The 17,811-nt window shown below is 34.1% G+C and overlaps 1 protein-coding gene across 2 annotated transcripts in view; it reads right to left on the reverse strand.

Annotated features, from left to right (window-relative positions):
* Atg2 (Autophagy-related 2) overlaps nucleotides 1-17,811 on the reverse strand; it is a 326,693-nt gene that overhangs the window by 303,476 nt on the left and 5,406 nt on the right. For both annotated transcript variants that reach the window (XM_069833677.1, XM_069833676.1), the window contains exons 3-4: nucleotides 9,974-10,142; nucleotides 5,714-5,866 (exon numbers count right to left, since the gene is read on the reverse strand). In XM_069833677.1, coding sequence (XP_069689778.1) covers nucleotides 5,714-5,866; nucleotides 9,974-10,142 — 322 coding nt within the window. The remainder of the gene's footprint in view (nucleotides 1-5,713; nucleotides 5,867-9,973; nucleotides 10,143-17,811) is intronic.

Raw genomic sequence — 17,811 nt, forward strand, 5'->3', positions numbered from 1 at the left:
AATTTTTGGCAAAGTACTGGCATATGATAAAATATTTTATCGAATATCTGTGATAAAAGGTAGGATTTTGAGTATATTACACTATATAAAATATTTTATCAAATATAACTTAAAATTAAGGAACAAGAATCATCAGCCTCCATTTATAGTTAAACAAAATAATTGTTTTATCACAGGTATGCAAAAATAATGAACAGCACTATGCATACAAATCAAGCTTTCAGGTATAACTCCCTGTAAAGTTGATTTGAATAATTTCGAGGGAAAAATTGTTCCGGGGCCGGGTATCGAACCCGGGACCTTTGGTTTAATGTACCAATTATATATAATTATGTATAATTATTCAAATCAACTTTACAGGGAGTTATACCTGAAAGCTTGATTTGCATAATATACTGTTCGTTAACAGAAAACCACAATTTAAGCCACAAAGACATTCTGACGTTGGTAGCTTGACGGTTGTCAGCCCACTTTGAGGTCTGTGGATATAGAGGGAAAAATTGGATCGGTGTCTGGTAGAGTTCCTGGGCAGCTCAGTTGGTAGTGCGTTGGTACGTTAAGCCAAAGGTCCCGGGTTCGATACCCGGCCCCGGAACAATTTTCCCTCGAAATTATTCAAATCAACTTTACAGGGAGTTATACCTTAGAGCTTGATCTGCATAATATACGTTACTGTTCGTTAACAGAAAACCACAATTTAAGCCACACAGAGCTAGTGTGCACTCACAGTTGTCAGCTCACTTTGAGGTCTGTGGATATAGAGGGAAAAATTGGATCGGTGTCTGGTAAAGTTCCCGGGTAACTCAGTTGGTAGAAAGTTGGTACGTTAAACCAAAGGTCCCGGGTTCGATACCAGGCCTCGGAACAATTTTTCCCCTCGAAATTATTCAGCACTATGCATGTTATGCTACAAATAGTTCAAAATATTACAATATGTATATTTTTGAAAATGAAACGCCTGTGGGTTAAACCATGGATTTGCAAGACGTGATAAGAAAAGAATCCATCAAAACTCACTATAAAAAAAAAAAAAGAGGTACAATGTGAGGATTTGAAAAGTTATACTGTGTGACACAGAAGTCAGTTGACAAATGGGAAACGTTACTAATTGTAAAACTGAAATAATTACTGTACAATGTAACATAATAACGTGTTCCCTCCAAGATGTCAGAATCTGAGTGACATCTTTCATTTGCACTGTTACATTGGCAGTACAGATTCCCTTTTAGTATTGCTAGAATTCTCCTGAATTAGTTTCTGTGGAATAAGTAAAATGAATAAAGTACATAAATTAAAGTATGCCAAGGTACGGTAAACAACAATGTTACAGTTTCAGTTTTGTTTCATTTATTGTTTCAAGCTATTGAGTTATTATTTTGAGTTTGTAAGAGTTGAAGAAGATAACATTATCGTTTATTGTTTTCAGTTGTGATATTGATATTCATTGAAAGTTGAAGAGATCATGTTGACTCCTGAACAGTGAGTGGAGCTAGGTCTGCTCTGTGGGGACAATCACAGGACAACAAAAGAAGCTGCAGACGAGTTTCATCATTGTCATTCTGACATTCCAAAACCATCATACCAAAATGTAGCCAAATTATTGCATAAATTTAAAACAACTTTCAGTGTACTCCACAAGAAACGAATTGGTCATCCCAAATCTGTTATTGATGGCTAGCATTCAATAGACGTGATTGCGAAAATGATGGCCAGCTATGTCACTTGAGAAAGTGGTATCAGTACAGAATCTGTTCACAAAATATTGAAATCCGCATGTTTTCACCTCTACCAATTACAGAATTTACACATAATACAAGAAGAGGATCCAAGAGGCGAACATATTGCATGTGGATCACACAGCATTTGTATACTGATTGATCCTTTCTTCAGCATGTTCTGTTCAGTAACGAATGCTTATTCTTTCTGGATGGGGATGTTCATACACAAAATGCACAATACTGGGCCAAAGAAAACTCAAGATGGATGCATGAAGTTAACAACCCTAGTGCTCCAAAAGTTATGGTTGTGGGACCATATTTCTTTGATGGAAATGTAAACTAACACATATGAGGAATTGCTGGACAGCACTGTAATGAAATTCCTGTATGATTTGCTACTGAACAAACAGATAAGAATGTAGTTTCGACAAGATGAGCCCACAGCACATTATGCTCTAACAGTTCGTCAGAAACTAAACGAGATATTCGATATGCACTGGGTTGGACCAGGTGGACCTCAGTCATGGCCTCCACGGTCACCCTTTGATTTCTTTCTTTCTTTCAGAGCCTACATCTATAGATGACTTGAAACAAAGGATCACTCATGTTATCCAGCACATCCCACCTGCGACACTTTTAAGCGTGACAGGAGAATGTCAGGATTGAGTGAAGCACTGTCTTCAAGTAAATGGAGCACATTTTGAACATTTGTGGTAGTGAACATACTGCATACAGCTGTATTTCCAAATAGAATAAGATTTCTCATTTGTCAACTGATTTCTGTGTCTTACTTACTTACAAATGGCTTTTAAGGAACCCGAAGGTTCATTGCTGCCCTCACATAAGCCCGTCATTGGTCCCTATCTGTGCAAGATTAATCCACTCTCTATCATCATATCCCATCTCCCTCAAATCTATTTTAATATTATCTTCCCATCTACGTCTCAGCCTCCCCAAAGGTCTTTTTCCCTCCAGCCTCCCAACTAACACTCTATATGCATTTCTGGATTCGCCCATACATGCTACATGCCCTATCCATCTCAAATGTCTGGATTTAATGTTCCTAATTATGTCAGGTGAAGAATACAATGTGTGCAGTTCTGTGTTGTGTAACTTTCTCCATTCTCCTTAACTTCATCCCTCTTGGCCCCAAATATTTTCCTAAGAACCTTATTCTCAAACACCCTTAATCTCTGTTCCTGTCTCAAAGTAAGAGTCCAAGTGATTTCTGTATCACATGGTATAAATTACCGGTATTTGAGAATGAAGATAATTTTCAGTTTTCCAGACTTGTTCATCATTCTTGTACAGTAGTTATAGTCTCTGCTATTTTTATGTTCACTTTCTCGTCTTTTATTTCTGTTTTTTAGTCCATGTTTTGTGTTTTATAACATTTCATTTGCTTCATATTATATCAGCATACTGGTTGTAGTAACAGTCCAACAATATATACATTCAATCATATTCGTTTCAAGCTAGGCAAATCTTTTATAAAATATAACAAGATGCATATACATGTCATAAAAGATCTTTTATCAAAGAAACTTTTATAAAAGAAAACCCATTATAGTGTCATATATTTTATAATATATATTTTATAATATATATTTTATAAAAGGTCTTTGTCAAAGAACTTTGATGGTATAACACCAGCCTAAGATCTTCTTGGACTGTTCCTTACAAGGTGTTAAATGCATTTGGAATATCTTTTTCAGATATGAACGCCAGTGAGATCAGTGAATGAAACTGTGCTCTAAATTCACTATTTTCTTCTTGTTGATATTTTATTGCTAAACTTTCTAACTGCAGATGTCTCCAGAAAGACTAACCAAGTGGAACAGATAGCCTGCTATTTTAGTTTCTGGAAATTCAACCTTAATCACATTAACAACTGCTGATTCACAGTCTACCTGACATGAATCGTGGAATCAGTTGACGTTGAAATTTAAGTAATACTTCTTCCTTGATAACTCGAAAAAGTGTTTGATAAAAATTACTGCTCTTTCTTTCCATCAGTACCAGTATAACAGGGAACCACTGACTTCGAATGTTCATGTGTATTGATTAAAGCTGTAGCAGGATTCTTGGTGTAGATTTATCCAATAATGACTTCTTGATAACTCATTTAGATGTCTGTCAGTAAATGCAGCAGTCATCTATCATCATCTAAGATTTCAATATATATCTTTTGGCTATGACGTACAATCCATCGATCATTTTTGGTTCTGGAGACATGTTCTCTCCTGGTGAGGCACAATGTCCTTTTAATGGTTGATTTTTTTGCTAGTTTGACATTCACTTCACTTGACACTCTCTGCAATTTATTTTGAAGAATGGAGAAAACTGGTGCTCTATAAGTACTTGCTGTTTCCTTCATAGAAACTATACACTCTTTTAACTTAATTCTTCTCCAATTGGCAGTATCGCTAGAATGATCTGAAGGTCCTTTTATGATTCTGGTCCCATCATGCATTACTATTAGCAATGAGCTACACTCACCAATTAAATCACAATGCCAAACTACCCCACTTTTGATGGTTCTATGTTTGGTAAATATGAAACCATTACATATAAGTTTACACTTTCATCTTTCAGTTTGTATCAAATTTCACCATTCATAATTTTGAAAATACTGCGAACTTACAGTGGAAGAAGTAGTGAAATTATTTTAGATTTGGAAAGTTGTAGAAAGTATACAAACACAATACAATATTGTGGAAAGGAAAAAGTTAAAAATACTACAAAAACACAATAAATTATTGTGGGGAAGGAAAAAGTTAAAAATACATTATGTAAGCTAAATAAGTTGACACTCTATGGTATATGGAGAAATTTTGACGAATTCCAGTGGACTCCTTATAATTGTTACGAATTGTAATTGTGTGACAAATCGTAACTGTTACAAATTGTAATTTTATGACGAATCATAACCCACTATGAGTGTTATGAATTGTAATTGTGCTGAATCGTAATTGTTATAAATTGTAATTGTGAGACAAATTGTAATTGTTGCGAATTGTAATTGTGTGACGAATTATAATTGTTACAAACTGTAATTTTGTAACGAATCATAACCCATTATGACTGTTATGAATTGTAATTGTGCGAATCATAATAGTTACAAATTGCAATTGTCTGACGAATTGTAATTGTACGACAAATCGTAATTGTTATGAGCTCTAATTCTGTGCTGAATTGTAATTGTGAAAATTAAATTGTGGTGTATTCTCTGGATCTCACTGTCTTGTATAACCATGGCCAAGATCCTTCAAATATATTTAATTAAATATTTAAACAATTTAGAACAGATTTCTCCATGGAGCAGTCTACTATATGCTTAATAACTGGCATGAGATGAGCAACTATTGTTGCTGGATCATATGTCTATTACTTCAGATAAAGTTATTGTGTTTGCAATTACCTCTTAAATACCTAAGTTTTATGCCAAGTACATCTATTTGTCTGACACATTGAATTAAGATTATCATCAAGAGTATTAACACACTTCAAAATAATTTTTGAGAGACTTTTCATTTTGTCAATCTTCTTCCTGTTAGCTTTTGTTGACAATGATCTAAGTATATAAACAAAACTGTTTTTTTCTTACAACTTGTTATCATTGATACAGCAGTCCACATATCACTGACTGATTGTCAAAAAAAAAAAAAAAAAAGTCATTCCCAATAATTATTTTCTTTACATTTTTCGAAAGCATCTTCATCGTCCTCTTTTTCGTTTATTGTTTTGCTTGACTACTTTATATTTTGTTCTTGTAGGCAGCCTACAATGATACGAATGAAAACAACAAAACAAATGAAATTAAACATTTACATTTTCGTTCATATCAGCAAAATTTCGACTTACAAAAACACGGGACCCAATTTGTAAACAATATTCAATTAAGCAAAACAATAAAGTTCCGAAAACTTAGGTTATCTTGTATGTAATAATGACGAAGGATCCGATTACGAAAAAAAGAGCAACAGTTTACATACTTGAATCAATAGCTTGAGCAAACAGTTCAAGGCCTTCCAATGGCTGAGACTGGTCTGCATCTTTTCCATCTGATGCACCTTGCTTCAAACACTCTTCTGCCAGCTGCATGCTACTGGTCATGCTGCTCCACATTGACTCAAACATGGACACTCCTGTAATACAAACAGTTTCTTTTTTGTATTAATAAAAAAAAATCTATTGAGGAAGAAAAATTTAGACTGGATGATTTCTATTGCTGATAAAACATAAAAAGTAATGTTTCGAATACTAAATTCATGTTTTGAAATTGAGAGAAGAAGAGAAGGAAAAGGAAATCTACTGTTTGACCACTACAAATGCTCCAGTCTACTTGAATGAGTCAGACCTCTACTTTCCAGCCTGAATACAAAGGTGTTTCCAATGTCAATAACATCATGCTTTCTACATATTTCTTTAACAACGCTATATAAACTGCAAGGTTATCTAGTGTCAGTGAAATTAGCTATAGTGAAATTATATTTGGTGAGATGAGTCCGAGGATTGCCTGATATTCGCCTTACAGTTGATAAAACCCTCGGAAAAGACCCAACCAAGTAATCAGCATAAGTGGGATTCGAACACACACCTGAGCACAGTCTTGGATTACAAGTAAAATTTGCCACTATTTGAGCTACACCAATGGTCTTCTGTATTTCAAATTTCACCAATGATGAAAAAGTTGCAATTCACTAAGAGCAACTTCACCACAAGACAGATGATAATGACCAAACTATATTTTTAACACACTAATTCCTATTTTTTATATGCTGCAATTCCTTCACAAAATATACCAGTGGTAACTTTTGAAATAATATAATACTGAAATATAAAACTTTTCGGTGTATTTAGAGCTCTAATTTCTTCCAAAAAAAACACACACTAAGCAATATTTTTCCTACACAAACTTTCTTAGTTTAAGTATTTGGCTTTACCCCTTCACCCTCAAATTAAGATGTTTCATACGAACAGGGCCGGCCTTGGGCAAGGAAAGTGGGGCGGTCACCCCAGCCAAGAAAAAAATTCAATCTGGCGATTACTAATTAAAATAATGTCACTCCTATGTTATTGTTACAATTTTTACTGCGAGAAACTTAAAAATAAATAGCGAAGTGAATGTTGAGATAGCTTTTGTATATGTAACGAAACCAATTGTTGACAACAATGTTAATGTATGTGGATCAAATGTTGCACCGTTTGTTGAAGGTTTAATTACCAATATGTGTTGTACTAAAGTGAACCTTCATTTCACGTGTAGCCTAAAAATATATACTGTAATTTTTATTATTCACACAGAAAATTTACTTTATTTTGTATTATTTATAAACAAAGGGGACCAAGATAAACCGAACCCGATATTCGATATAGAAACACGCAATAATTCGATTGCTGCAGGTGTTTCCTTCACATGCAAGCTTTAGCATTAACAGGGTTGCCAGACTGAGCGATATTTCGCTGTTTGGGCTACACAAACAGGGATTTTGCGACCTATTTTTTAAGAATTGCGACTATCGCCATTTGGGCGACTTTTTCCTGAAATTCTGCGAAATTTGGGTGACATAGAAAAACTCACGCAATCGTTTATTTTATTTTACTTTACTTCTTAGTTTTAAAAACACACTCTCTATAATTTAAATTAATACTGTTGTTATTAGTAATATTACTATTTTATTTATCTTTATTTTTCTCGTTTTATTTTCCTCGCAAATGTTAAATGCAGCTGTATTTAGAATAATTTCATTTTTCTCTGGTTCTCAGCCAGGACACTTGGATAGTCGCAGTATCACCGCCCCACTGTATCATTTCATTTTTGGTGCTGCAGACGTTTATTATCTTCACTAGATTCCATGGTAGTGATTAATTAATGTACTTAGGCCTAATAAATTGTGAGCAACTGACACTTGTATGCACAGTATGATTAAATTACTACAACTGGTATAATAAATCTTGATGTTATGTTTAATTCAATAATGAAAAATAACTGAAAGCAGGCATTTCTTAAAATGAATTGAAAACTCAGTCATTGTTGAGGGGTGAGTTCTCGGCTTTGCTTCAGGCAACTTTACAGAAAAAAATATACTGCAACAATATTAATGAACGTGGTGAGAACCTTCTGCCAATTGTTACATTACATTAACTTGAACTGAGAAGTATAATACAACATTTTCATATTAAATTTTATATTATTAAGCAAATTATGTTATTTTTTGTACCATAAATGAAGTATTACATTATAGTACATGCTGCAATTAAATTATGGTATGCGTATGTTGAAATCAAAGTGAGATGTAATATGTTTTACATGAGCTTAATTTTGTATGTTTGATTGATTGATTTCAAGAGGCCTGGATCCGGGATGGATTCGTGCACTTAGGCCGTTTAGGTCCATTGTACGCCCTATACTCGATGACTTTCTAAGTCCGATGTAAGACCTAGAAGGCATTCGTGAATCTGACGCTAACAAGCCAGCCATTCTGCCTGGGAGCTGCAGGTAATATCCCATCATCTACTGACAAGCCCTAATCGAGAGTCCGGAGTCCCAAGCCTTTAGAATCTAGATCAGCATTGGAAACTGTACTATCCATAGACTTCATCCCAGCCTATTCTTTTACTATTACAATGACAGCTGAAATGAGGGGAAGTGGAGAGTGATGGTGGAATGAAAGAGGGAAACAGGAGTTCCCCAAGGAAACCCTTAGCAACATCTGTTTTGTCCACCACAATGGGACGTAATGGGTTCGAACCCAGGCTGCCTAGATGAAAGTCCAGTACACTAGCACGTAACAACAGCTGCAGCAATTTTGTGTGTTAAAATTTAAATTATGGTTTATTTAACGACGCTCGCAACTGCCGAGTTTATATCAGCATCGCTGGTATGCTGGAATTTTGTCCCATAGAAGTTCTTTCACATGTCAGTAAATCTACTGACATGAGCCTGTCGCATTTGTGTTAGGTCGCTAATCTGTTGCAAAATCGAAGTGAAACATATTTTTCCATTTAATTGATTTCTTTAATTATGCAACCTATTCTATGAAAATTGAAAGGTAACACATTGCATAGTCAAAGCAGAAAAATGGTTGCAAATGGAGAGAGAAAAAATAATATTTCTTTCTCTAAAAATTTAACAAAAACAGATATATATGATTTAATCACAGTAAATAAGCTCGTACAAAAAAAAACCAACATCAGTGCCAAATTATTATCTGAAAACGGTTCTGCAACTTCAACCTTACCATCTTCAAACCTGTCGAAGGAAGGATGTTAAATAGAGGGGTTGGAAGCAGCAATACAAAATTCCAATTAAATTATATAGAACTATTGTGTTAATGTAGGTTTCAAGAAAGTGGACAAGTAGAATGGGAGAACGTATTTCACACTGGATAAAATGATAAACATTATTATTATTATTATTATTATTATTATTATTATTATTATTATTATTATTATTATTATTATTATTATTATGAAAAGTACGGAGTTGCTGACAGGACTGCAGAAAGAATCCTCATACAAGATAATAGTGATGAGGCAACAGAAGGGACTTGACGGAAATTGAAGGCATGTCAGGGGTGGAAGAGTTGGAGGACGATTATTTCTTTATTCAAGTGTGTGTGATTCATCTCAGACGATCAACTGTTAAGAAACAGCAAAGAGAGTACAGTAATTAAGTACATATAGAAAATGTATAATATTTTGCAGTGACTGTACAGTACACTACAATTCGATGCTATCTATACAATGATAAAAATATTGTGCATGTGACTCATTGGTAAGCAATTCACTTCCAAGCTATCATCAACAAATCTCACACGTCACGAATGCTGCATCTATTGCCACTTTCGATATTGTCGAGAATGAGAGGTGTCGACATTAACGGAATGGAGAAAAATCTCCATGTTCTCAGCAGATGAGTCATTTGGCTATGATAGGTACGCATCATCGCAACGAGACTGCGGAGATTAGGCAACCGATACCGAATGATAATAAGATGGAGTCACCAGGGTCTAGTCTCAGGCTAAAAGTATTTTCTCAATACATTCCATTCCAGGTCTCCATGTTGATATTGAGCAAGGAACACAATGAGGAAACATTGCAAGAATTCTTTAACTTTAGATGAAGTGTTACACTGAAGAGAATAGTATAAAATTGATATTAAATAGAATTTAAACGTGTTTTTCTAATGATTTACTGACAATGAACTCCTGTCCTGAAATTCTTTGAAATATACCTAATAAAAAACATACCATTATCAGCTCTCTGCTTAGGCTGTATAGTCAATATGAGTCCTGTAACCTCGACGAAACTGGAATCACTGAGAAGTGAAGACCATGGGATGGACACAGACATCTGTGAGATGTATCCATCCACAAACTCAATAGGGAGATTCTGCTGCTCACCCAATTCATTGAGAGCCTGCAAAATGAATACAAAACTTGACAGTGTTCTTTTCCTGAAACTTTCTGCTACAAGGACAATAACATAATGACTATAATTTGAGGAACACAAAAGGATTTGGGAGTAGTTATTACCTACATGAAGGAATTGTCCTACAAAAGATATAATTGAGACAGATGTAGCCTATTGAAAGAAACTACACTAGAGACAGAAGATGTAGGCAGGTTTGGCGAACTCCTCCTTCATTACCCAGATTTCTATACCCCCGTCTGTCCTACATTCTATGATCCTGTCCCAAATAACTTTCTCCTCCATTCACACGTTTTGCACTATAGGAAAGTTAACAAAAAAAACAATAACGTGATTTCTAGCAATTACAAATACCTGATTTACTGAATACAGTATTACCATTTATAATATTTCGCAAGTTATGCAATTTCAGACTGTAATATAGAGTAATGTAACCCTAATATAAATCAAATATTTAGGATTACACACAAATATTTTGTCTTTATGTATTTTCACAATATTGTATTGGAATAGTGAACACTAAATAATGTTTATACACTTATCAACTTTATGAATCATGAGAAAATTAAAAATTAAAAGTTACAAAAAATTAATGTATTTTTACTGTGTGTAGAAAGTGTACACATTATTACAACAAAAACGAGTTTCGTAATAAAAAAATACGTATGTATTAAAAGCACACTTACGAATGGCTTAGCTTAACAAAACAAATTACACAGTAAGTATGACTCACAAAAAAAATTGTTTTATAAATTAACACTATTCTGATTCTACGCAATGAGTTTCATTCACTCTAAATTTGTTTATGTGTCTGTATTATTGCACTAAATAAACAATTAAATACAAGAAGTGTTGAAATTGCCTATATTCAATTTAAAAAAAATAGTCAATAGAAAAAGTCGCCAGTCACAGTTATATCTACACAGTTAATGTACTGCAAACAAGACAGATGGTCATGTGCAAATTAAGCTTTCAGGAATAACTCCCTGTAAAGTTAATTTGAATAATTTCGAGGGAAAAATTGTTCCGGAGCCGGGTATCGAACCCGGGACCTTTGGTTTAACGTACCAACGCTCTACCACTGAGCTACCCGGGAACTCTGATCATGGTGAAGATGGTCATGTGTTAGGATTCTGTTGAAAAACGTAGCTGATGCGCAACAATCGACACCATAAGGTTAGGACCGGTATTGCTGATGTCCTCAAGTGTCGTGGATGGGAGGTATATGAGGAGATCCACTGCGTTTCAACCTTATATTCGAACAGAAGAGCAGATATTGTAGCCATCCACAGGACTCAATCTAAGGGAATAGTTCTTGATCCTACAATCCAGTTTGAGAGGGATGCCCTGCAGGCACAACACGTTGATAAGGAGAAGAAATCCCATATCTAAGTGAGAAATACAACCTTCGCACTAGAGAGTGGAGTGTTTCTGGTCTTTTGTTTGGTGCACATGGCACACTTCTTAATTCACATGTAATATGTTAAAAGCACTAGGTCTCCAATTTTTTTAATTAAAAAAAAATTATTGAATATTCTTAAGGATTCAATCCAAATATTACATTACCATTTATATTTTGGCCATTGATGATTCTATTGGGTTTGCATTTCTCTAGATTTTTTACTAAACAATTCCTGTACTTAATCTTTTTCTCTTTCTAAATTATTATGTAGTGCTTTTATTCTGGATCTTTATGGTCACCCTAATTGAGGGCAGATTATTTTGTTAAAAATTAATACATTAAAAAATGATATATATTTCGTCACAGCATTTCTTACATGTAATGGTGGACCTCACATACTGCAGACAAACTGTTAAATAATTTTTCATTTTATGATAATAAAGTTTATCTCCAAACACAATATATTTTACATGATTAAAACTAACACTGGAACTTCTAAAAATTCAGCAATCAAGAATATGTTAATACAATATAACACAATTCATCCATTTGACATAGATATAATTAACATATAAAAATACTGGAGTGCAAGAGGTCAAATGACTTTATTGTCAAACGCCTGACGCATTAGAAAACAACAACAATTAGCAGATCAATTCTGTGAAAAATTATTAAAAATGAAATTAACATAGTAATGGTATTTAACAATCTAAATAACGAAATCATTTTCCATTGTTAATGTCTTTAATAAACAAGTTAATAAAATACAAAATAAAGTGTTATAGTATTTAAGATATTACTAATTTAAATGTAAAATTACATATTATCTCCATCTGTCCATATATTCTTTAAATAAATAAATACATAAAATTACCGATGTAATTTACAAAATTTGTAATTTTTAGTTGTTATGTACGCATTATGTAAGCACAAGTACATATTTAAGGAAATATAATGTATTTCCATTTAAAGAGAAAAAAAATCTGCTGTAGCACAGTAGTAGCACAGATGAGCACTTCTCTGTTAATAACTAAGATTTGAGCACAATGACATGAATGCTTCTTTGTTTGATAGAGGTTCAGGTCATAAACAGCTAGAGAAAGTGTGGGGAAGTCGTTTCCTTACAAGACCAAAAACATGCCTATTTCTCTAAGCAGTATGGCAGGTGCCTAAAGTGAATGAGGGAAAAAGAAAAACACATCATAATCAATTTAGAGGAAATTAAATACACAAATCCTAGTCACAGAGAGACCACATTTATTTCAATAATACAACAAACTTAACACACAACAATAACAGTAATAAAAATAATAAAAAATAACAATAATAATAATAATAATAATAATAATAATAATACTACACAGTAACAAATAAATTTGTACATATAATTACAACTTTATCAATATATGAAACAAATAATAATGTTTAATAGTTTAGTACAAATTTAATTGGCTTCTTGAGTTATCTCTCTGTTATAGGTACTCTGGAGCCATAAATCACAATGAATATACAGTAATACTTACTTAGTGGCTTTTACGGAACCTGGAGGTTCATTGCCACCCTCACATAAGCCTGCCATTGGTCCCTATCCTGAGCAAGATTAATCCAGTCTCTATCATTATACCTCACCTCCCTCAAATCCATTTTAATATTATCTTTCCATCTACGTTTCAGCCTCCCCAAAGGTCATTTCCCTCCGGCCTCCCAACTAACATTCTATATGCATTTCTGGATTCGCCCATACATGCTACATACCCTGCCCATCTCAAACGTCTGGATTTAATGTTCCTAATTATGCCAGGTGAAGAATACAATGTGTACAGTTCTGTGTTGTGTAACTTTCTCCATTCTCCTGTAACTTCATCCCTCTTAGCCCCAAATATTTTCCTAAGCACCTTATTCTCAAACACCCTTAACCTATGTTCCTCTCTCAAAGTGAGAGTACAAGTTTCACAACCACAAAGAACAACCGGTAATATAACTGTTTTATAAATTCTAACTTTCAGATTTTTGACAACAGACTGGATGATAAAAGTTTCTCAACCGAATAATAACAGGCATTTCCCATATTTATTCTGTGTTTAATTTCCTTGCGAGTATCATTTATATTTGTTACTGTTGCTCCCAGGTATTTGAATTTTTCCACCTCTTCAAAGGATAAATTTCAAATTTTTATATTTCCATTTTGTACAATATTCTCGTCACGAGACATAATCATATAAATTGTCTTTTCGGGATTTACTTCAAAACCTATTTCTTTACTTGCTTCAAGTAAAATTCCGTATTTTCCCTAATCGTTTGTGGATTTTCTCCTAACATATTCACGTCATCTGCATAGACAAGCAGCTGATGTAACCCGTTCAATTCCAAACCTTCTCTGTTATCCTGGACTTTCCTAATGGCATACTCTAGAGCAAAGTTAAAAAGTAAAGGTGATAGTGCATCTCCTTGCTTTAGCCCACAGTAAACTGGAAACGCATCTGACAGAAACTGACCTATAAGAACTCTGCTGTACGTTTCACTAGACACATTTTAATTAATCGAACTAGTTTCTTGGGAATACCAAATTCAATAAGCCTATCATATAAAACTTCTCTCTTAACAGAGACATATGCCTTTTTGAAATCTATGAATAACTGATGCACTGTACCCTTATACTCCCATTCTTTCTCCATTAGCTGTTGAATACAAAATATCTGATCAATAGTTGATCTATTACGCCTAAAACCACACCGATGATCCCCAATAATTTCATCTACATATGGAGTTAATCTTCTCGAAAGAATATTGGCAAAATTTTGTACGACGTCAACAAAAGTGATATTCCTCGAAAGTTACTACAGTTAGTCTTGTCCCCCTCTTAAAAATAGGTACAATTATGGACTCCTCCATTGTTCTGGTACAATTTCTTTTTCCCAAATAGCAAGTACAAGTTTATAAATTTCGTTAGATAATGCACTTCCACCCTCTTGTATTAATTCTGCTGGAATCTGATCGACAATGAATATAGTAATATTACATTAAAGATGCTGACAGCTATCACATCTGATATTAAAATGAAAAAAATTTCATCCAGAGAAGTGGATTCTGGAAAGGTCCCCAATATGCTTGCTGCGTTTCTATGTTGAATGGCTATTCCTATTCGTTGTCGTAGACGATTTTTTTTTGCAGTGAGGATCTCCAGTAATAGTTACCAAACTTCTACCGATCCCACAAACCATGTATTTTGCTTCTCTACACCAGGAGCCTATCGTTTCAACAGCAAAGAAGATAAACACGTAATTATCTAATAGATGTTCGTATTTATGACATTTACTTCATATGCCAGATTCTGCTGCACAGCTTATGACTTCAGAAGTTAATGGCAAGTGGGGTGGAAGTACGGTATCCATGAACGTCGTATCCCACCTTAGCGATTTCCTATGCTCCATGGGACCAAGATTATTCCATTGGGGTGCTTTCCACCTGTGCGACTAATCCGAGTGGGTTCTAAAATGGTAGGGATATCAGAAAATGTTTAATACTCTTAATTATGTCGTTAATTGTGAAATCTCTCGAAAATCGACCCTTATTTTTGACAAACTCAGAGCGTGATGACCATAATTGTCGACAACTTCTTCACATACACATCTATGTACTTGACAGATTTTGCATCCAAGATGTAATGTGACTGCAATCATAAAACATTTGTTGTCCATCAGCATTCCATCATAAAGTCACCACACTTATGAATTCGAGGAGTCATTCAGAGTCTTACATAATGCTATATGTGATCAGTAGGGAGCAAATTTATGTGTTAAAAAATTTAAATTATTTATTTTATGTGGTAAAAATATATAAATATTTGCCAAAACATTAAAAATATTTAGTCAAAATTTTACCCAATTAGCCTACCTGTTCTTTTATAAAAAAAAAAAAAAAAAAAGATTACTATTAATAAGAAGCAATAGTTGGTATCACTTGTGAAGTTCAGACTTGTCTTCGGACAATTGATAAACAACAAACAACAGCAAAACATTACTAGGATTTATTGAAAATCAATCATCCTCAAGTGAGGTTGACCACTGGGATCCGGAATTATAGCCTAAGTAACAAAATAAAAAAAATAAAAAATGGAATGAGTGAAATGATTATTTGCCTTCTACATATGAAACAAAAATGTACATGTTAACATACAAATGATTGTGTAGAATTTGAAGAGAGGCCTTCAGAATTTCCACCACAATCTTCAGAATCTCATAAAAGGGAATTTTAAAAGATTTTAAAATATTACATGTAAATTTTGGTAAACATCCCCTCACTCCAATTAGTAAGCCTGTAACATCTCAGTGGTAAACCGAAATGCCATATTTTCCACTGAGTATGAGAGGCAAGGTACATATTTAGCTCACTTGTCATTTGTCTGCAGTGACTGATTCATGTCTCACTCAAAGCATATCATAGGGTCTAAGACTATCGTTTTCTGGGTTCTTCTACTGATGGCAATTATATCCTCCTCCTATGAGAATCATCTTCAGACACACAATGAAGTTCTTCATGTACTTCCCATCCTCTATTTCTTAGCAGGTTGATAATTGCCGCATGAGCTCGATGGTTACTGTTATGCAGTAGCTCCCCCTTCTTACAGAACTCCAGTACATGGCCAAATGTTTCAGTCTCGCTGCAACCATGATGGTGACGAGTAGTACTGAAGGTTCTGCCAGGACAGATCTCACTGTGGTGATGTTGCAAGACATCTTTATGGCATTGATGTATTCTGAGGAGGAAAGCTACTTTTTAGAGGAGATCCAGAAGTTGGCTTTGGGGCATTCACCACATGTACAAACACCTTTGCCTTTATGTGGGAGCTGGCACCATAATTGGAATGATTGTTTTCTGAGAACTTCTCCGAGATGTTTTCTGGTAGTTTGAGGAGTGACACTGTTTGGAGCAATATTCAGGTACGTGAGAGATGTTTCAAATGTTGCTAATAGTTTCAATAGAGTTGCAGCGTATAACAAATGTCATCTCCAAATTCTCGAATTCAAATTCATGTCGACTGTCTCTGAAAAATGCCTTATACTGGGAAAATGTACGTTCCTTGACACAGGATGCATATTTAAAAAACGAGAGGTCACAAACACACACATCATCAATTTCACTTACAGCTGTAGTCTCCAAAACTCAAGTAATTTTAAACATCGTTTTATATCCGCTGTGTTTTTAAATGGCTTGAAAATTATTTTTTAGCTTTTGTATTTCCGAACCGGGTACTAAGTTCAGTTTTTTCTTCAACCTTCCTGACTGTTTCGAAAATGACGTTTCTATAGTAATTTCTTATTCTCACACAAAAACCCTAAATTTGCAGATAAGATTTTCTATAGATTGTGTTCTTCACACATTAGTAAAAAATGAATATTTGTAAGCATTTTCATCAATTTTTTAAACACTGAAAATAATGTGTTCTATTTTCCTATTATTAGAACCAGTGGTTCTGTCAACATTCAACAACACAATCCCCCCCGCCCCCACAAAATGATCTAAAATTTTGTAAAGATTCTTCATAGCATTTTGAGACAATTCTTCTGTATCATCAGGAGGATCAATGCCAATGCATTTAGGAACCTATTAACTTCCCTGTTATTTAATATTTTCTTAAGTGGTGTTGTTACCATGATCACAACTTCATTCATGTAATTGAATCTAAACAACAATTTAAAGGCCAAATTGAATACATTAGAACAAAATTATTACTTCAAAATAACATTTCATTTTCAGTTGTCAATGTACATATACCTCCAGACCTAAACCTAGTAATGGATGGTGTAGAACAACTGATCCCATCTGATCGCAAGTTTATCATATTTGGTGACTTTAACAGTAAACATCACATATGGAATAAAGAACCTTCAAATCAATATGGAAACATAATCTACAAATGGTTACTGAATAATGACATAATTTTACTTATGACAACAAAACATCAATGTGCAAGTACAAGATCTACAGGTACTCTAGATCTCTCTTTCTGCTCATCAAACATATATAATTTCGAAAACTGGAGTGTTGGTGAAGATCTGTCAAGTGATATCTTCCTGATTATTTAACATTTTCATTCTCTACAAACAACTCGCCAGATAACATGCTACCTAAAACAAAATGGAAAATAAAGTCTGCAAACTGGTGTAAGTTCAATAATGAAACTAAAAGATTTATCAATTTTAATGATGAAACAGAATTATCTCAAAAAATGATTGATTCCACAACTTCAGAAAT

This window comes from Periplaneta americana, chromosome 8 (assembly GCF_040183065.1).
Source record: "Periplaneta americana isolate PAMFEO1 chromosome 8, P.americana_PAMFEO1_priV1, whole genome shotgun sequence".
Classification (NCBI taxonomy): Eukaryota; Metazoa; Arthropoda; class Insecta; order Blattodea; family Blattidae; genus Periplaneta; species Periplaneta americana.